Source organism: Ptychodera flava, chromosome 7, assembly GCF_041260155.1.
Source record: "Ptychodera flava strain L36383 chromosome 7, AS_Pfla_20210202, whole genome shotgun sequence".
Classification (NCBI taxonomy): Eukaryota; Metazoa; Hemichordata; class Enteropneusta; family Ptychoderidae; genus Ptychodera; species Ptychodera flava.
In genome coordinates, this window is record NC_091934.1 from 9,712,378 (window position 1) to 9,734,492 (window position 22,115).

Below are 22,115 nucleotides of genomic sequence, written 5' to 3' on the forward strand. Positions count from 1 at the left end.
AACTAGAATGGAGTCAGTCCGTCTAGATATAGAACTTATAAGTCGATTGTGTGAACGATTTAGCTGTCGTACGTTAACTACTACACCCATTTGAAAGATTTGCAGAATTAGCTGAATACACATAAAATAGATTTCGCTTCATAATATTGACAGCACAAATAAGGCACGGACACTTGAATAACGTTTAACATTAAAGCATGATCGTTAATAATGTGACTTTTCATGTTAGATGGGTCGACCAAACCAATTGGCTACATACACCCCATTATTGTATAATTTTTGACCGTCGTAGTACAAATTAAACTTCATCGTTTATGTTGTGTTTAACTCCAAGAGTTTTACTGTAACTTTTAAAATATCAATTGGTTTAACAAAAGATATAACTCGTGCGTGTTAGCTGCATTCACAATACAACGACTGATGATGATCGCATATTGGCACTGACCACCATCCTATTTTGTGCACGGTCTTCGGGATCTGTTTTCATAGTTCAGTTAGCCATGTCGAGGGTTGAATGATCTTTCATAAAATTGATTTATCTTTTAATTTTTACAGGGAATGCAACAGTATGCGACTTGCAGCAATTTTCCTTTTGTGTACAGACAACATTGTGTAAGTTAAAAAAACATTACAGGACTAATTGGTATTGTGAGTCATGGCAATACATTAATTGAACGATACGTACAATTTCAAAAAAAAAACAGTCTAGTCGACATGTTCAGCAACGTTTTTTATTCATAATGACATCTTTTGTTAATTGCTTCGCAATAATATAGGATTGGTTGTCGGTTGCAAATATTTGTTACGTGCATAACAGTTAAAACACCATTCTGGTGCAAACAAGATTTTATGTCATCTCAGTATCAGCATTTAACATACAGCATAAGGATGTTATACCCAACGGAGGAGATTTTCCAGGCAAAACAACAGACTAAGCATAACAAGGAATGTTTAAAGATCCATTAGCTGTAACTTTGGTCATTTTTTTATTTTTTTTGTTCTGTGTATATCATCTGCAGTTTCTGGTTCGAATCCCTGAACCATGGAGAAATTCCTATACTAATATTTAGCTCATAAATATACCCTATATGAGTATAATCTGCATTGTTATTGTTTAAATTTGTATTTAGGTCAAGACTAGAATACATTATCAACAATAACAATGGTAGTTTCATATACACAGGTTGTGTTGGCAAGCAGGACACCGGGCATTGGTCATAATGATCGGATTAAGTAAAATTCTGTAGTTGATACATTGAAACAGAGTAGTGAAAAATTAGTCAAAAGTTACAGCTAATGTCCCTTTAATAAAGAGATGAAGGTGACACAAACAAAGTGTCATTTCATTCCGTTTAAAACCGAGTCTTACACACATTCAAATATTAATATGGTCAATTTAATATTTTCCCTGTCAATGCTATTGCCTTTAGTGTAATACTAACTTATATAATGTCTTCATAGGGTACATGAATCAAACTTGTGATTGCCCCGTTCCTTGTACTCAAGTGATGTATAAACCAAGCCTTTCTCATGCCAAGTATCCATCGGACGCCTATGCAACGTATTTAGAAAACACTTATGGATTCCCAAAGGACGTCTTCTCGTAAGTAGTTGTCTCATGATTTTGTCAATTGTCTCATGATTTTGTCAATAATCGCTTGTTGCCCCTTATGCCAAAAAGCATTAACTGGCAATTTGCCTAAATAGTCTGTTACTATTTAAGTTACCTGTAAATTTGAATTTGACTACAATTAAAAACATAGAAACCATATAGTTTGAAACATTAAGGTTGTATGCGGATCAAAAGCGAAATACTTGACCTTTAGTTCAAATTTTTATAAAAAATGTTTAAATCATTTTCTTTCACTGAGCACGTTTGGCTACCTGAGGAACAATAACCTTGATTATACCTATATTTGAATTTACAGTTAGAATCATTCCTATTTTTAAGTTTCGAATTTCACTAAAGAAAATGCGGTGAATAATTAATCGTTTTAGCTTTATAATTAAAAAATCAAATGATAGATTCTGACAGTATCTGTTCCATATAAGCATTCTATGTTACTGAACATGTATTTGTTCATTTGATGTCTTGATGTTTACTTTTTACAAGATTATCACAGAAAATACATTGTAGTCTAATTCAACATTTATACACAAAGTCACTAATTAGTGAGGCATGGGTGATTTTAATGAAGTCGTCTTATACTTTAGTTTATTTTGTCGACTTATTAGTTCAGCACGATTGGAAAAATAGAACGAGTTGCAGTATTGGTATTAGCGTTGCATTGTATAATATAATCTACAGCTGTAATTTATGATTTTGACATGTTGTGTTGCCACAGGTCGAACTTGGCCAAGGTTGATATCTACTTCCAAGAACTATCAGTGACTGAAATCACACAAGAGAAAGCTTACAATGCCTTCGCTTTACTTTGTAAGTATCAAAATAATAGTTTGCAACAGATATAGGGTTTAACATGTAAGAGTAACTACATACTGTCATATATTAGTCAGATTCTGAAAACTTTGGTAGCTTTCTGAAGAAAAAGTCATTCTCATTTTAAATATCCCTGTTTCGCCATATATAAATACTCATTTACTCATTTCCAGCAGGAAGAAATTCTAGCCTTTTTATCATTAAGAAGTAATAACTTAATAAGTACACTTGTTTGATTAAAACAGATATACATCTTTCCTTTTCCACTTATCCAGGTGACATAGGTGGCTCCCTTGGTTTATGGCTTGGTGGAAGTATACTGACTGTTATGGAGATCATTGACATCTTTCTGAAAGGTTGTTGCAGAACATCCTGGCACTGAACGTTGCCATCTATATGAATATTTAATCCATCTGTACTGACTCTTGAATGGTGGATATTTTATTACCACTGTATGAATTATTTAAATACAAAACATGTCTCGAGCAGTGTATGTTTTATCAATTCTATTTTTGAACTTTACACAAGCTATGTTGCGGGTATTTAGATGTTTAGCAGTACTGTTGTTGTTTGAGTTCATTGTCATGACAATATTGCATACTTCTTTCGGAACAAATTCCATAATGGAATTCACTGCCAGCTAGCAAGGCAGTTATGATCATTCTTTTCTGCTAAGTTTGCTGAAACTGTATATCATGAACTAAGAACTCAGTGTATATACATATATATATATATATATATATATATATATATATATATATATATATATATATATATATATATATATTATTCACACCAAAAGTCATATATTCTAGACGCATTTAATTAATAAAACTTGAAAAATTGCTTACTCTTGTCAAGCGTCATGATACGTACGTTTTTGTTCGTTGTTCTTCATGTCATCAAATGTTGAATAAGTCACAGGGAGTTACTAGCAAACAAAACCTCAGGGATTCGTAAATGGCCAGGAAAAGATCAATTGCTTATTTTGGTAACAATGGATTATTAATCATGATTTTACGTTTCATCGAGTCCGGACCTCAATACAGGGCGATCTAGGCATAGAGGTGCACCCAAGGTTTAGAGTGAACAGTTTTGACTTCTCAACAGCCTCGCCTCAACGATGTACCATGAGTAGTTACCAGAGACTGTCATCGTTGAGGGATCACTAACCCGAGGCTGTGCCCACATGCCGAGGTCGCCTCGTCCTGGGACTTGATCCGACATAACGGCAAAAAATGAAAATCCTAAATACTTAGTGCTTTTGAAATCACTATTCATTTGATACTAAAAAGGGTAATAGTTTTTTCTTGTCATTTACAAATACATGTGAGACATCAAACAAAATCACGGAACGTAAAGAAGAGAAGATAGATTCACAGAGGTCTCAAACGATGTTATCACATGCCTCGAGGTGAATGCAAATCAGTGCATTGATTTGAATAGGAACATCCGGGATGTTAGCGGGCCGGTGAACGATGTACTGACCGGTTTCCATGGTTACCCGGTCCAGTGAAGCCTTTCGACGTTTTCGACGTCAAAGTAGACACTTAACGCTAGATGTAAAATATCCATGCGCGCACTGCTATTTCGACTTTCGTTAAAAACTGTTTGATGCTGGTCGATAATGGTAAAATTGTTTGAAAATGCCCTGCATGTAACTAAATGTCATATAGCATTAACTGTGAAGAGGCATGTAATAAAATACTATTGTCTGAATACGTGAGTTTATGTGCCCTCCTGGCGTCGGACAAATTGTCACCTGCTCTCGGACACCTAAACCCATGTATTCAGGCAATAATATATAATATAGACTCATTAAGAGTCTTCACTATACCGTCGAAGATATAAAAACACACCTAAAATTATTCCTCTATACTCGTCAATTTTCCTCTGGTTGCTTAAAATAAAACAACTACAAAACTATGAACTTTGAACTGATCGATCGTGCCGTATATAGTTTAGTCTCAAGCAACAGAGAAAAAGAATGATAAGTCTAAAACTTTAAGTGTAAAAAACTCTAATTTATTTTTCGTAACGCTAAATTATCATGATCATACAACATAGATTAAATAACATGGTTAGTACAACAAGAACAACTTTCATCGGCGTTGTGATATTAGGCAGTCGATACGAGCACCACAGCTTTCATCCGCATGTAGGTTTCGCTAGTTTGCAGGCAGCAGAATCTATCATGATAGAAGTACTCTTTAGGACGCACAATGGGGGTCACATGAGTGTAGATTCTGAAAACAAAGTAGAAACAGTGAAATATATTTGACAACGTAATACCAGCTTTACCAAGTTTTGGTATGTAAAGAGTACCTTTGTACCGCGGAGGCTTGTTGGATTAGCAGCATGCAGCTTGAGGTCTGGATTCCAGTTGTCAACGACCATACCCACCCAGTTTACATATAACCGTGGGTAGGTTCTCAAGCCTTTTGTACAAATGCAAGTTTATGTCACCTGCTTGCAGCTTGTCTTGCATGGTGAGTCGCGAGACTTTTCTCAGAGAGAGAGAGAGAGAGAGAGAGAGAGAGAGAGAGAGAGAGGAGAGAGAGAGAGAGAGAGAGAGAGAGAGAGATTACTGTAACTTTACATCGTCTTCATTCTATTCATAATAAAGACGATGTTAAATTTGTATATATGATAATAATTTCATACAGCGACTATGGCAACAAATTGTTTTTATTCTGTAAAGCAAAAATGCTTCAAGGATTCAGAGAGCAGATGTTACTTAGTGACAAGCTGCGAATAGAAAATTAGAGAAAGAGGGTGATTAAGCAAGAATGCACGGCGCTGAAGCTGCGTGAAAAATTGCGATCGTAATTTTACAATATTACGGACGCTTTTATTTATTCAGAGCAATGCTCGAAGGAATTTCACTCTTTCTCCGATATTAGCGTTGCAAATCTCCCAACAAACTTCCCAAACAGACTGTGATGAACTTCGAGATTCGAGATGTTGCCGTGCATTTTTGCCCAGAAATTCACGGGACATTCATTACTTTTGAATTTTATTGTTATAGATACGCCCACGGCTAGCCGTGATCGTAAGAGACGACGGCTGAAAGCAGTCATAAAGGGCTGCATACCTAAGTAAACGAATTACGTCAGAGAACTCTAATTCTTTTCTATGACCGTCAAACAGTGTGGGCTTGAACTGTATCGTGGTGCTTGAACTTCGGATCAAATCAGTGACAAAAAGAAACGACAACGTGAAATCTCGTTTGTCAACACTGAGACTTGCTCCGTTCCTACTGACCGTCCTGACCTAGAAAACTCGGGCATCGGACAACTCATAGAGGGACCTTGGTGCAAACAACAAACTTGTACCAGCAAACGACCATGGAGAAGAAAATGAACGGGACAGAACTCTTCGACGTAGGATCAAGCCTTACATTAACGAGAGAACCTATCAAAATGGACCATAGATCTGTGGCTAAAAGGCCTGGATACAAGGAAATTCTGTGTGCCGGTTTCGCTGACGACTGCGGTATCTCTGGTATGAAGTATTTAGTCGGTAAATCGGTAGTTCCACTGAGAAGGCGAGTACACTGTCTACATAACAGCTGAGGTTTAATTCTAAGCATCCTTCATTGTGTGACATGGATATTCACCGTTCTCTTATTACGACACAACTTGAATGTGTACCTCCAAGGAGGCAGGAATCAAACCTTTGTGAGGAACAAAGTCAACGTCCAGAGTGCTCTTTGATATTTAAATTTCAGGGTGCTTACTGTTCCAAATGATTCCAAATAGTGGTCATTGTAAGGATTTGTATACTGTGAAAATTCTTGGCCGAAATGACGGCTTTCGGAAATGCAAAATCAATTGAATTAATTTATTTATTTATTAATTGAATTAATTAGTTTATCACGAGCAAGCACAGATATATTAATTTACTGCATTTACTCTTCAATAGTATCGGCAACGAAAAATTACCTTATCTTAAACTCGCGCTATTTGGATTGTTTTAATTGCAGTGGCATATTTTGCATAATTTGGAAATGGCCTTGACATTATATTGTCCTTCTCATAATAAATAATGTCTGAGCTTTTAGGATTAGGGTATTTAATGAAGGTTTGTTGTATGCAATGCTTTCAAGGCAGTTTGTTCATGTAATTGTAAACATTTGACTCGCAAAATGAAATCGTTAAGTAACGAGGCCACTGAAACAACACAGTAGCTTGAATTATGCCAGCATATACAAAGCTGCAGTGTCTCTAATTAGTACAAGAAATATATTTCAAAGAAAAACGTACATAATTGACAAAATATGGAAAATACATTAAATGTTACAGTACATCGTGATCAAGTGCCGTTTTGATTGAAAAGAGCCTTCTGTTCTTGAAAGAAATCTCCCCACGTTTGAAAACGAGACTCGTTTTTTCAAAAGTTGGAGTATGGCGCAACAGATGGTGAATTTTAGAGGCCCTTTCAAGGACACCTCAGTAGCCCTATTTTTACACACATTTTACTATTCTTTTAAGGAGAATATTACCCCTTTCCAAAGAACAGCAAGAGCAGACGCTATCGCCGTTTCCAAACAATCGATTTCACAAACCCTTCTTGAGAATTTGTTGATCGCCATATAATTGGCGGCAATTAGTATCCCTCTGGCCAATGAGAGGGACAAAATTGCCACACATAGTTTGGGTAACTCCGCCTCGTCGCATGGTCTTCTGAAGTATTTCACTCTATCTTCGTTTGTCACTACCGTCACGTGAAACTTAGTGAGGTGCCTAGTCAGTCCATAAAGCAGACTTTAAAGAAGAAAATTGCTCAGTATCGTCATGGATGTAAAAAATAAACTTTTACATCCATGGTATCAGTATTAAGTAACCATCATTTGACATGTGTAACCTTCAAGCCATCTTTCAATTCCTTATTATTGTTTGCTAGCCGTTCGCCATTCGCAAACTCCATTAGCATAACAATATTGGGATTGGTTCGCATACAGGGTTTTCCGCTTCATTGTCTGTCGTTTGCATAAGGAAGGGTTCTCCCATTGTACGTGTGAGAGAAGAAAATCCAAACACTGTTTGTGTTTTGTATCAGTCGTTTCCGTGCAGACGTGAATTTGGTTCCTTTACAAAGTGTGATTATTCGGGTTAACGATAGATAACAAATTAGACATGCTTAAACATTTTTCTTTTAGTTATACAGCAATGCTAGTGTCTTGGCTGCAGAGTATGTATGATGGCCAATGAAGCATGGACGTTATAACTGAATGAGCTGTATTGCCTTCTGTATGTTCGTAACGTAATGACATACCAGTTTTTTTCAGCAGACGATCACGTTGACAATGAACCATGCACTTTGATCTTTGGAACAAACTACGTCTGAAATAATATCCTCACCTTTAATATACTACACTCACGAGTCCGTAAATTTAAGTGAAAACAGAATAAAACACTCACTTTCAGGAACACCCTCTTGATATCCGTAACTGACGTCCGCAAACACAGAACATGCCATACCCCCTCAAAGTATACCGTTATTTGAAGCCACTCCATTGGTTGTGAGTTCCTTCGTGACCATGAGCTATCAGTTCTAAAGGTCAAAAAGTGAACGACGTATCAGATTGGGTTGTCAACTTGTAATTATTGATTATTCGTGACTTCACAAAAAACTCAATTTTTGAACTTTTATGAACTTTCAGTTGTGAACTGCCTTAAGTATACCTAAGCTGTGGTATGTTTCTTAAGTTTTCAGTACCATGATAATCGACTTTACCCGGTCCACGAAGCATAACACCAAAATATTAGCTAACCTTCGTGTGTTCGTATTCTTCCCATAGGATTGTGTGGCTATTGGTGTTACTGGCTGGACTTGGCCTTCTCTCATATCAAATATGGGACAGAGTGTCCTATTTCGTCGACTACCCACTGAATGTCAATGTCAAGCTGAATTATGTCGAGGAACTGACGTTTCCAGCCATTGCAATTTGCAACTTCAACATGTTTACGTATGTATGTTTTACTGATTTCATGCACACTATTGTACGGTGAAGTTATAAACCATATTACACCATTGTAAAAGTGTAAATGATTGCAGCCTATTAATAATAATAATAATAATAATAATAATAATATTTATTTCTTTAAAAAACGCCTTCCATGTAAAAACAACACCTCAAGGCGCAGAACATACCAAGCTAAAGTTACAGATTAAAATACTAGTAAAAACAATCTTTAAAAAGGTTAGTTTTAACATGAGATTCAAAAACATCATAGTCGTTAAAACAGCGGAACTCAGATGGAAGCTTATTCTACAACCGTGGAGCTGAAATAGCTAATGATCTATAGCCATAAAAAGTGGTTTTACCGATTGGCTGATGCAAACTTTTTTTTTTTTTTTTTTTTTTTTTTTAATGTAGATTTTATTACCAAATTAAATGGCCAAACACAGCCTTCCTTTACAATATTGTTTCATTACAAAATGATTGAAAATCTACATTAACATAGAAAACAAAAAAGCACACAGAAGGGAGACAACAGCGAGGCACAATAACTAAAGTCAACAAAAGTTGAAGGTAATCGGTGGAAAAAGAAAGAAATAAAGAAGCATTTATACACTTGGTGAACTTCAATCTGTCAGAAAATGTTTCCATTTTAGTTCAAATGATTCTATACGGTGAAGTCTTGTAGCGATAATTTTTTCGGATAACATTGTCTTTTTAATACACTCCTGGAAGACATGAATGGATGGCTTCAAATTGGAGAATCTTACTGTATAAATGTGGTATTTTGCTATCAACACTATATGATTTAAAACTATGTTGTTTCCTTTTGGTAAAAAGCCCAAGATGATATGTTTGCATGAATAATTTTTCACTTCGATATTTTTATCTTTCAAATACTTTTGAAAATCAAGCCAAAAAGTCTTTACCTCTTTACACTCCCAGAACATATGCTCCAAGGTTTCCTCTACTCCGCAGTGTTGACATGATGAATCCGTTTTTACACGGAGTTGTTTTAGGAAAACGTTTGTTGCCAAGATTCTGTGAAGTATTTTAAACTGGAATGTTCTTAGCTTCTCTTCTACTGTCGTTTTATAAATTAAATTCCAATAGGGTTTCATATCAATGTTGTGTGCATAATCTTGATTTGAAAAATATATATGTGATCTCGGGGGTTGGGCAACTTGATCTCTGAAAAAATTATAAAATTGTCGCGTCGTCTGTTTTCCTTGAAGCATATGTTGTACATGTCTATGTGAGTTTTCCTCTATTGTCTTTACGTTTCCTTCGCTTTTCAATAAATTTTTCCACTTCGAAGGTATTGCAGATAGAATTCTATAGTACAATAAAAAATCTTGCCCAACATCATATTTTTCTTTAAAGTTTTGCCAAGAAAGTAGTTCTCCTTTTTCGTTAAAGAAATCACCTACATATTTCACGTGTTTTTGGAGCCACTTTTCATTATACAAGGATTTTCTATTACTCAATATATTTCGATTGTTCCAAATTATTTCTGACGCAACTTCTTCAGGATTTCTGGACTTGAACGGAATTCATTGAAATATTGAAGCATATTGCAGTAAAAGGGTGGAAGTTGTACATGGAGTTTGTTTACATCAAAATTACATTTTAAAAGAAATTCTAAACCTCCAGCCTTTTTGAAATAAAAGGCCGGTATGAGGGTCCATGAGGATTTACTTTGTAGTAATTGCTGTAGGTGTGACAACTTAAGGGCTTTGTTCATCAAGGTTGCATCTATCATTTTCTGGCCTCCCATATCAAGTTCTCCAATTAATGTACTATTTCGAATGTGGTGTCTCTTTTTGTTCCATAAAAAGTTAAAAAGGATTGCACTCAGTTCTTGAACCATACACTTAGGGACTGAAATGGATTTCATAATATGAATAAACTTGGAAATACCAAAACATTTTGTTAAGGTGACTCGCCCTCTTATGGTCAAATTTCTTGATTTCCATATATCAAGTTTATCCTTAAGGTTTCGTAAATTATTCCAAAAATTTAATTTATCACATTCACTTTTATTTCTTCCTATATAAATTCCTAAAAATTTAATTGGGGTTTTGGTTTCTTTGAGGAGAGGTGGTAGGTCACCTGAGAATTTCCAGAGCCGTTTGGAAGAGCCAAGAAATAGCAGTTCTGTTTTATTCAAATTTATGTCTAAGCCGGAAATTTGTGTGAATGCATTTATTAAACTTATACTATTCTGGATGGATCGTAGATTTCCTAGCAGTAGAGTAGTATCATCGGCGAAACCAGAAATCTTTTTCTCATAGTTATTTGGAAGAGATAAGCCTGTAATGTCAGTTGACTTTCTTACACCTATTGCTAATAATTCAATTGAAATTATAAATAAGGCTGATGCAAACTTAGTGCACCCTCAGCAGTCGACCGAAGGGTGCGACCAGGAACACGGATATTTAAAAGTTCTTTCAAATACAGAGGAGCAATGTCATGTAAAACTTTGTAAGTTAAACATAAAAGTTTAAACTCAATACGCTTATGAACCGGAAGCCAGTGTAAACTATACAGAACAGGTTGAATATGATCTGCTTTCTTTGTCAGTGTGACCAAACGTGCAGCAGAATTTTGAACCAATTGTAATTTCTTGAGTTGATAATTTGGTAAGCCAAAAAGTAAACTGTTACAATAATCAAGCCTGGATGTTATGAATGCATGAACTAATTTTTCAGTGGAATTACTATCTAGAAGTTTGCGTATTTTACCAATTTTCCATAGAGCAAATGCAGCGGATTTACAAATATTGTTAACATGGGCTGACATGGATGCTGATGCATCTAGAATTACACCAAGGTTACAGGAGAGGAATTGATGCTGATTTCACCAACCTGTATCTTACAAGTTCGTGGTCGTCCCCAATTGCTATTAAAACTTTGAAGAAAATCTAATAACCTCTGTCTTACCGTCATTCAGAGCCAACATGTTGTTACACATTAAGGTAATATGCACCTCGAAAGTGAAAGACTTAAACTTTTGCTCTAACTTTCCTCAAGGAATCTTTCAGTCATTCTCTTTCAAAATCAAGAATAAAAATAGGGGGTCACCGGGCAAATTTTGTACTAGAGAAACAAATTCCCCAAGATATCGATTTACCAATATTTGAAATTCAAAATGGCCGCCAATCCTGCTTTACCTCAATGGAGAAAAATAGAACTTTCGATTTTTGAAAAACTAAGCCGGTGAAAAGTTTTCTTTCACCAAGAGCTTTAAAATGAACCCCCACATGTGGTATATCAGAAGAGAATTGTAAAAGTTTGAGAGTCCCAATGTCTGTCCCCGAGGTGCGTTCTACCTTAAAATGGTTGGATTCATATTTGGCAGGGATGAGCCAGAAAGAGGAAATTTCCATTCGTCTGCCCATCACACCGGGAATTACAATCCCCACGAGATAATATTTATTTTGCATATACCTCAGCATGGCATAGAAACAATAACCACCACAACAAAACAATAACAACAACAACAAAAACAGCAATCACCATCATCATCATCATCATCATCATCATCATCATAATGACAACAATAATAATAATTAAGATATATTGATAAATATCAAGAAGAATCTGCCTCAGCGTTGCTGTAGATGTACAATACAAAACTACGTACGCACATCATCAAGCAAAAACACCGGAAGTTAAAACATTGAAGCAAATACTTAAAAAAATAGAAAACATGAAAAGAGCAACGCTTTTTGATAGATAGATTTGAGCACAGCTCTAGAATGAAACCTTTATATAATGAAGATATACCTGATAACTGACTGAAGTGCAGGATACCATCGGCACATTAAATCGATGAAGTCAACACTTGTGTACCTGACACTGATTTCATTATAACATGTCTTTATGTTTCTTTCTGCTCCACGACGGGTCCATATTTATAATCGCTAGACCTAACTTGTTATGCATCGAGAACGTCTTTTATTTATTCATAACATTATGACGCGCAGTTCTTACGTCATATCTCTGGTACCTTACTAGTGACATGACGTCATGAGTATGATGCCTGAAAACATATATTATGCTCAAGTTTTACGTAAAAGGACTGTCTAATCTCCCAAGTAAAAACTAATACGTTTGATAATTCATTCAGCTATGTCATTGTGCCCCTTCTCATACTTCTGGCATGCTCTAACTTAGATAACTTTTTATAAAATCTTCCGTTAAAGGGGCAGGTTTTTTATCATCTTTATCTCTGAGCAAATTGACGAACTGTGCACAACTTTCAAAGAAGAACAAAGGATTAAATCACATAAACAGTCAATTTCAACAACCACTAATGCCAGAATCTGGGATTGAAAATTGCCCCTTTAAATGAAATGCCAACGTCCCGCCTCTATGCAATACAAGTCCTTCAAATTTACACAAAGGAAAGTAGTATGCCAGTCACTGAACGCTGCTTATACTTTTTCAATAAGTTTGAAAGTGCTGGCAAATGATGTATATTAGAAATAAATACCGCATATAAAGTTTTCGAATTATGCAAACATCGCATCGTCAATGCTTCATCTTGATTTCCTTGGCGTCACATTAATTAATAGCACCCCCTTTAGTATTCCATGTCTAGCACTCGGTTATACTATATTACGAGTTGTAGAAATATCATTTGTTTACAGCATTTTGATACTTTTAAATTCAGGCCTTATGCTGACGATACAAACCTGTTTAGGTCAACGAGAACCAACAATGTCGATCTTAGCAGTTTAAACACAGACTTGGACAAGGTGTCAGGATGGTGTAAAGCAAACAAGCTTACAATCAACACTGAAAAAACTAACTATGTGATCTTTAAAACACCGCAAAAGTAAATCTCCCTGAATGGGAATCAGTCTATTGATGGTTTTCCCTTAGAGAAATCTCACGTAAAAAATGTAGTCATAAGATTATCCCGAAGTAGGTATTTTATCTTATCTGCGTCATTTTCTACCCAAATCAACCATTCTGATGTTGTATAATTCCCTAATTCTTCCGCATATAAATTACTGCATTGAAATATGGGGCAACACACATATAACCTACATCAACCAAATTTTCAAACTTCAAAAGAAACTTGTTCGTTTGATTTCTTTCTCTGACCCTCGCTCACATTCTGCACCATTATTTAAACAGCTAGGTATCCTCGATATTCGTAAACTTTGTAAATATCACACATGTACCGTTATCTTCGATTTGAGAAATAACCACTACGCTCACACAATATATCATTATGCGTCCTTTGTGTCACATTCCTACGTATACCCTACTAGATCGGTTTTACGTAATGATTTTTTATTTCCGAAAGTTAATTTGAGTAGTACTCAAAATGATTTTTTCTTTGCATTAGTAAAACATTGGAATGACATTCCTACTTCAATTAAATCGATTAAATCAAGAATGAGGTTTAAGAAGGCTTTGAAAAACTATATCATGAATGAAAAATGAATGTTTTATGTACCCACCTTTTAGATTTTTTTTTTGTATGTTTCTTTTTTTGTATGAGACTTTAAGTACTTTTTACTGTGAATATTTATATTTCTTTTTGTAAATGTCTGTTTGTATTTAATTTTTTACTATTGACAAGGGCTCTCAATCCTCATGTTTAGCTTGACATTTGGGCTAAAGACTAAATTAGTTCTGTTAGAACTACCTCCCTCGTCCCCACCATTTATATCTCGATTTATATTCTTCTATGCTCTGTTTTTATGTGTATTTATTTATTTATGTACTTACTTTTCATACTTACTGTCGTGTGTATAAAATGGTGAAGATTTAGAAATAAAAATTTATTTTGAAGTATATATCCTGCAAATGGACTAGATAAAGAGTATCAGCATCAAAGATGCGTATTTCAACTATAGATAATCATAAATTCGATGCAAAAATAGTTCGTGAAAAGTGGTATTCAGCAAAAACGGTCAAAAAACAATAGTTAAAAGGTAATGCGACGGATCATGTCAACTTGTTGTTCATTTTCTTACCATAGATTGACGTACACAAACGAAGTCAATTTAACCGGCATTCTTTATGAGATGTATGGTACTTTCAATCCAAACTTTGACAATTACGACATAGAAATCACAACGTCAGAGCAATTCTACAGAGACGCTGCTCAACAACCTAGCTCCATGTTCTACACGTAAGTAATGTATGTGCATTCAACAAAAGCTGAATAAATATTGCGGACAAATTCCATTCATATATTTAAACATTAAAATTGCCGTAAAGTAAAAAATACGCTGTCTTAGGGACCGTCTCAGATTGTCGCATTTGTTCAAAAAGCAAAATTCATTCGTTTACGAGGAGAGGGGGTTTTACCTCCACTCAATCAGAGAACTTCATTTTCGCACTTTAATGTTGTGATATCACGAGTTCTCTTTACATTGTGCGTAAAAATAAACAAAAACTGCACACTCGTAACAACAAATTTTGCTGTAACGCTTTCCAACTCAATCGTGTCAAGCTAGCTATGGTTGATTATATTACTTGACGATGCAATGTGGTCGGGGATACATATTCTCCAGTAGCTATAGCAAAATGCAACATTGTACTCTCAGGTAGACATCAACATTTCTCACTTTCGAACTTTCGTTTACGGAGAGGGGGTTTTGCTCTAAGCGAAGAAATTTTTTTCTTGAACTTATGCGACAATCTGAGACGATCCCTTCTTGACATAATATTAAGAGATGAAAATAAATCTTCTGATATCAATGTTCTTATTTTCTGTTGCATTACCCTATACTATGCATGCAGCAAATAGTCAAGAGCGCTCTGGAACAGAGCAAAATGTATAGCATACCATACGATACTCATAGGGGATATATGATCGCAATCTACGTAAAAGACCTATTTGCATACTTAATTTCTTACACAAAGTTTCATTAAGAGTTCCCCCCCCCCCTAATTTTTTCCAAGATTGAACTTTGGGAATCAATATATTAGCAATATGTAAGGTCAACTGGTTACTGGTTGATGTCAAATAAGGCTCTTGTTCTGCACAAAGCATGTTGAAATATACAGCTTTTCTACTCGGCTTGTGCGTCTGCACTGAAAATCAAATATAAATAATAAAATTGTGCATCTTTTACAGTGTGAGTGTTATTAAACGGTAAGCATATTCCTCAAAATGCTTCTGTTTGAGAACAAAATGGTGGCCCTCTCCGCGCGAGCTCCGTGCCGTACGACGATCGAGCGCGATCGAAATCATGATAGATTTAAAGCTGAGGACAGTTTTTGATCGGTTACAATTGTAATAGCATATTCCATTTTATAAAAGGTTCCTCATGTATTACTGTTTTTGAATCCGGTGTCTTTCTTCTTGGGGTTTATTGAGATATAAAGGACTTGCAGGGGATGTCGCGCGTCATGTTGTCTTCGTCATATACTTTATGAATGAAGCCTGTTCACATAAATATTCTGATATTTATGCGCGAGGCGTAATAAAGTAAAGCCTCAAAATTTAATGTTTTTCATACTATTAGTAAAGTAATGGGCATGGGTATATGATAAATCGGTTATTACCCAATATCGCCTGTTCCTTTTGTCGTATCAGCATTCGTGCGATTTGTGCTGCGTCATACACTCGACTTCGTCTCGTGTCTGACGCAGCACAAATGACACTCATGCTGATACGACATAGGAACAGGCGATATTGGGTAATAATCTCTAAATATCGACTCGTATTCTGTCGTTACTTTAGAGCCACATGGCAATGGAGGCCAATGGAGTTAGATGCTGTTCAATCAATTCTTACAGACTTCGGCGCCTGCTATGCCTTCAATACAGGGAATGACAAGTATGGTGTTCGAAAGGTCAGAAGTAAAGGTAAAATTTTGTTCAAAAATCGTGTCAATTGAGGTAGTATGCACATCGAATGAGAAAGAATTAAACTCTTGCTCAAAGCGTTCAACTATTCTCTTACTAATCAAAAATAAAAATCAGAGGTCGCCTTACAAGATTTGGTACTAGAAAGGACAAATTACTTGAGATTTCTCGGGGAAAAGTAAATTTTTGATATTCAAAAAGCTAGGACGGTAAAAAGTTTTCTTATTCAGGGAACTTTAAAATGAGCCAGCTCCCCCTCAAGTTTAACTGTAGTAGATCAGAGAAGTATTGATAAAGTTTGAGCGTCCGAATATATGTCCCCTAGGCGCATTCTATCTGAAGTCATATTTACGGTGAAGACAATAATTATGTAAAACATTGATGAAAAGGAAGTTATTCTTAGTCATTGCATCTTTAATAACACTACCCAATAGGTAATACCTCATGATTATGGTGACGACGGCAATGACATTCATCATTTTCTCATCTGCCATTTTTGGCTAGGCACTTCCCACGGGTTAAGTGTGAATTTGGATGTAAATCAGTGGGACTACAATGTCGGTCCTCGAGTCGGGGCCGGTTTTCAGCTGATGCTATATGAACAAGGAGACGTTCCTTTAATCAGCGACTTAGGCTTTGCAGTAGCCCCAGGGGAAGATGTCCGGGTCGGCATTGAAGTGACAAAGGTAAGTACATGTACGCCGATTGTTTCCTTGTTTGTGCACTACCTTTTGCTGTTAAAGGTATACTGTCACCTGTTCCAATTTTGCCACAGTTACCATGGAAAAAGAAAATCTAACCAATCACAAATTTTAAGAGGGTGGCCGCTTTTTAAAAACAGCGCCCTCACATGGGCATTTTGAACACCAAGGAACGCCCCTTTGACCATATATGGGCATATTTAGATTACAGGTGACTGTATACCTTTAAACAACCCTTTGGTGACCTATATTTGAGTTGATATGTCCAAAATGGCGTGTTGATAATTTTATGCAATTATCTGTTGATTGCTTTTTGTTTTCCCTTAGGTCGTAAATCTACCGCCCCCACATGGTATCTGTGGAGAGAAGTCTCTGAAGTATTACAACCGATATTCAGTAAATGCGTGTCAAATGGAGTGTAAGACAGACCATGTGGTCGAACATTGCGGATGCAAGGCGTTCTTTATGCCAGGTACAGTACAGTAGGGTTCAAGTAAGATGGTATGTCAGTGAGCAGACAGCATGGATATAGGTCGAGAAATGCTCGTCTTAAATATTTGTTCTCACTAAATAATTGATCAATCAGAAAAGCTCTCTGAAAGAGAGAGACAACAATTTTAACGGTTACACTTTGTGGTCAAGTTGAGCAAACTTCATGTTGTAGCTGATGGCACAATAAAGTAACGCCTTGGCTAAAAAAAGTCTCTGCCATTATTTACATATGTATTGCCGTCTTCTATGTTGCATGTTGAAAAATAAAACCAGTATTTTTATAAGCTGATATGCAAATTAGCGAACAACGACAGTAATCCCCGCGTCTTAATTACAAAAACATAATGTCTGATAGTTTTATTTCAACATTGTACACATATGTTATATTACCTAAAGCTAGAAGTATAGCCACGTGTCAATAGCTGTGTAAAAGCCGTACTGTATTGCAATAAGCCAGGCCGATGCAGTACAAGACAAACTCATTGCATCTGTAATATAAACAATAAGCTTGGTTATAGCAGCACACATAATAGACCGGTTACTCTATATTATTTAATGACCGACCTATACATTTACAGCAATAAAATATAGCATATAATATGTTTTCCTGGTTATAAATCCTACAATTTGATTTCAAGAATAAGCTAGCTCGTTTAGTCACATTTAAAACAGCGCAAATTTGATCGGCTTGCAGTATGAACTAAATTCACTTCGCTTCAGTTTAGGGTGTGCCAAGAACAAAATCACGGTTGGCATAGTTTTAAACACTATTTCATGGCTAGCTCTTTGGAAAAGACAAACGTGCTAGATGGATCGCACACTGCTTTAACGTGTTGCAGTACCAATTTAAGTTCATCGTTCATATTGTACACACGAAGCTACTTGTGTAATTTCGGGAGTTTTTCAAGATTGTCAGACATCCGCCGTAGTGACAAAATTGGCAACGGGTACGTATAATATACGCGCGGTCATATACAAGACAATTGCTGTTATAGATGGTATGTTGGCACTTACCTTTTATCCTGGCGATCTGTTTATTTTCAGTTCATATGGCAAAGTTGGGCGTTCATTTTTATTTAATCATTTGAATTTTCTTTCAATTTAACAACAGGAAATGCAAACGTATGCGACGTCAAACAATATTACAACTGTTTGCAGTATGCCGAGTGTAAGTTTAAAACCGCTTATATATGGAAATCCACTGGAGTTGATGTTAATTATGAGTATTGAGTCACGGCAACTTGGAGACAGGTGCCGATTTAAATGAGATAGTCATATCGGCAAAACACAACTGAACTTAATAGACAGTAGTACAACAAGGACGGAGAAAGAACAGAGTCATTTTGATCAACTCAAAATTTCAGCCTGGAAGACACTAAAATTTCAATGAGACATAAACTTGCTACTAAAGCCTACCCCTGTCAGCGCAATTGGCTTGAGTGTTATACTAATTTTATGCGGTTTTCTTTCAGTTTCGTTCACGAATAAAACTTGTGATTGCCCCGTTCCTTGTACTCAAGTGATTTATAAACCAAGCCTTTCTCATGCCAAGTATCCATCGGACGCCTATGCAACATATTTGGAAAGCGCTTATGGCTATCCCAGAGAGGTGTTCACGTGAGTAGTCATCTCACAATTTTGTCCCTGACTTCTGGTTGCCCCTTACGCCCGCGGTCACGAACACGAAGATCGGCTAAAGCTCTTTCTGTTGAAGTTACTTGCCGGATATTAATCGCAAATGCAACTAACAATCAACAACTTAAAACTTTAAAAGAAATTTCAACCATTTTTTAACCGAATTTACTGATATTTGAAATTTACAGTGGCCGCCAAGCCATCTCCGTGTCAACTCCATGAGAAAGATTAATTTCACAATGTAAAGACGCAGTGGAGATTTTATTTTCTCACAGAGCTAAAATAAACTCATAAAATAAGTTATCATAACAGTATTGTAACAATTTTACAGAGCGAATTTAAGATTCCTTAAGATGATTTTATTTAATGGTTTACACTGTCAGTTCAACTACAAGTAATTCATCATATGGAGATGTACTAGCAAGATCACTATATACAATACTTATTCAAAAGTGCAAAGTCCGTAGTTGTCGAGGTGTGAGCTCGACAGGAAACAAAACGATGGTGCGTTGTCACAAACATTTAGACTTGAAGAATTGGCATTTTATGTTGCATTGCGATCTTTCCACTACATCAGGGTAGCCCAAGTTTATAAGGAGCTGTTTCGTAAAATACGTGACTCCTTTATGTGCCTTCATGTTAATCATCGAAAATTAATATTCCTGTGTAAACATCGTATGTACAGCTTATAATTTATGTGTGATGTTGACATATTGTGTTACAACAGGGCGAACATGGCAAAGGTTGATGTGTACTTCCAAGAACTATCAGTGACTGAAATCACACAAGAGAAGGCCTACGGTGTATTCGCTTTGCTTTGTAAGTATTGAGTTTGTAACAGATTTAAGGTTTAAGAATAACTACATATTGTCATATACTAATTAGATTTTGAAATTTTTGATAGATTTCTGGGAAAATATCATGCCTATTTTAAAAATCCTGGTTTCGTCATTATTATTGGCCATTTTTAGCAGGAAGAAGCCCGCGTACGTGTATTCCTATCGTTAAGAAGTATTACCTTGATAGCTACTACCCTCTTTGATTAATAATCTAATATGCATTTCTTTTTTCCCCTTATTCAGGTGACATAGGTGGCTCCCTTGGTCTATGGCTTGGTGGAAGTATACTGACTGTTATGGAAATTATCGACATCTTTCTGAAAGGTTGTTGCAGAACATCCTGGCACTGAACATTTCCAACTCACACGTGGACATTTAAAGTATCCGTACTGAATGTTCAATCGCGGATATTGTATCACCGGCAGTATAGATTTTCAAATGAGGAACGATTTAGTTCCAGAAGTATATACTTTATAATTCTATTTCGTATTTTATACAATCCGTAATAATCTATAGTATAAGGCTGTTCTTATCATTGCTTTCAGCTGTCTTGCCCAAAATACGTACGTTGATGAGCTATGAAAATAATGTAAATATTCTTGACACCAGCAAAACCTACACACTCTGAATGTATCAAATACAAACATTTAAATTGCTTCGAAGTCGCCAAAGGATTTGAGCGGCAACAAACAAGACGACGAATATAAAGTAAGAGCATAGAGATATGGAGAAATCTCAAATAATAATATGGGTTCAAAATTCCCTACCTTGCATCCTAACAAATATGAAAAAAAAAACGCTTTATGGTATCGTATCAGATATGGTTGGAATAAACTAAATGCTATATTTGCACATTTCAATAAATCATACTATAAAAACACAGGAAAAATCAAGCGCGATTAGAATAAAAAACATACATACATACATACATACATACATACATACATACATACATACATACATACATACATACATACATACATACATACATAAAAATACATAAAAATACATGCGCGCAAGCACTCACACACGCACACACATATGTACATATCACAAAAAACGTACAGAGAGAGAGAGAGAGAGAGAGAGAGAGAGAGAGAGAGAGAACACGTAAAAACAAAGTTGTTCACAAAGGAAAATTCAGTTGGTGATGAATGACACTTTAATGTCTAGACGTGTTGAAAATCAATTGTCTAAATAAATCAATCCGAGTATGCAGGATCGTTTGCAGTCACGGATTCAAATTGTAAAATATATTACATGTCAGAAAGTCAAATATGCGTTCGAAATGTTATGGTAACGAAGGGATGTGAAGATGACAATCTAATTAGATTTCATCCTCTCATCCAGATGACATAGGTGGCTATGGCATACACCGACTGTAAAGGAAATCGTTTATTTCCGCCTTAAAGGATTTTGTGGATTATTGTGGCAATTATAATACCATCGGCCAGCCTCTTGACACAGTGTTTGATATCCTCAACTTGTTTAAACGATTAACTTCACCCGGCCTTTATTCACAAACACTATAGTTTATTACTGGGAATTTATCTCCCTATACCTGTCTTCGAGCTGTGTTGTCACTGTAACTTGCACTTAAGTCAGGTGACAGCTAGCCCTTCCCAGTATTCACACTGTGTTCCTACCCTGTTTACGCAAATGGATTTGGCGAAGAGAATGCTTTTGCACATAAGCATATTTCGACATGATCTTCCTCTGCCGTTTAATCCAGTACTTAGCAATGATTTTCTTCGAAATCTGATGCGTTCCTTATCCGCTTATCTATTATCTGATCCAAAACTTTACACGTCAAAAGCATTTCTGTTTCATTGCATGGAGTAAAATTTATGAACAACTTCTTTACACCGTTTATCGCCTTTAGCTGCTTCTACAGCATTACAATATACCAATGACGCAATATGTCGACATTGTCCTTTTGACATCATTCCACAGGAATAAAAATTCTGAATTTTTATAGATCATTAGAAATTATGTTATTTTCCAAATTCGTTTCATCAACAGCTGTAAATCTTCACAAAATAATATTACATAGATCCTAACGTGATTTTTTGTATGAATAAGTAATTTTCAATCACCTTTCCAGAAATATTAATTCATACCTTGTCAGAATATGAAACCGTTAATGTTGAAATCATAGCAAGCGGATTATTTTCTAGCTTTGTACTTAAATTTTTTCACAGGTCT

General features: G+C 35.8%; 1 protein-coding gene across 3 annotated transcripts in view; it reads left to right on the top strand.

Annotated features, from left to right (window-relative positions):
• Positions 1 to 20,790, top strand: part of LOC139136738 (acid-sensing ion channel 1C-like) — a 31,014-nt gene extending 10,224 nt beyond the window's left edge. The window contains exons 1-10 of one of the 3 annotated variants that reach the window (XM_070704553.1): positions 5,554 to 5,987; positions 8,244 to 8,411; positions 14,406 to 14,558; positions 16,119 to 16,243; positions 16,748 to 16,929; positions 17,272 to 17,416; positions 18,548 to 18,604; positions 18,909 to 19,053; positions 19,799 to 19,890; positions 20,154 to 20,790. In XM_070704553.1, coding sequence (XP_070560654.1) covers positions 5,788 to 5,987; positions 8,244 to 8,411; positions 14,406 to 14,558; positions 16,119 to 16,243; positions 16,748 to 16,929; positions 17,272 to 17,416; positions 18,548 to 18,604; positions 18,909 to 19,053; positions 19,799 to 19,890; positions 20,154 to 20,260 — 1,374 coding nt within the window. In that variant the 5' untranslated portion in view covers positions 5,554 to 5,787 and the 3' untranslated portion in view covers positions 20,261 to 20,790. Of the gene's footprint in view, positions 1 to 555; positions 613 to 1,461; positions 1,604 to 2,345; positions 2,438 to 2,715; positions 3,197 to 5,553; positions 5,988 to 8,243; positions 8,412 to 14,405; positions 14,559 to 16,118; positions 16,244 to 16,747; positions 16,930 to 17,271; positions 17,417 to 18,547; positions 18,605 to 18,908; positions 19,054 to 19,798; positions 19,891 to 20,153 lie in introns of those variants that run through there. The other 2 variants (XM_070704551.1, XM_070704552.1) reach the window with 2 other exon arrangements.
• The last annotated feature ends 1,325 nt before the right edge of the window (positions 20,791 to 22,115 follow it).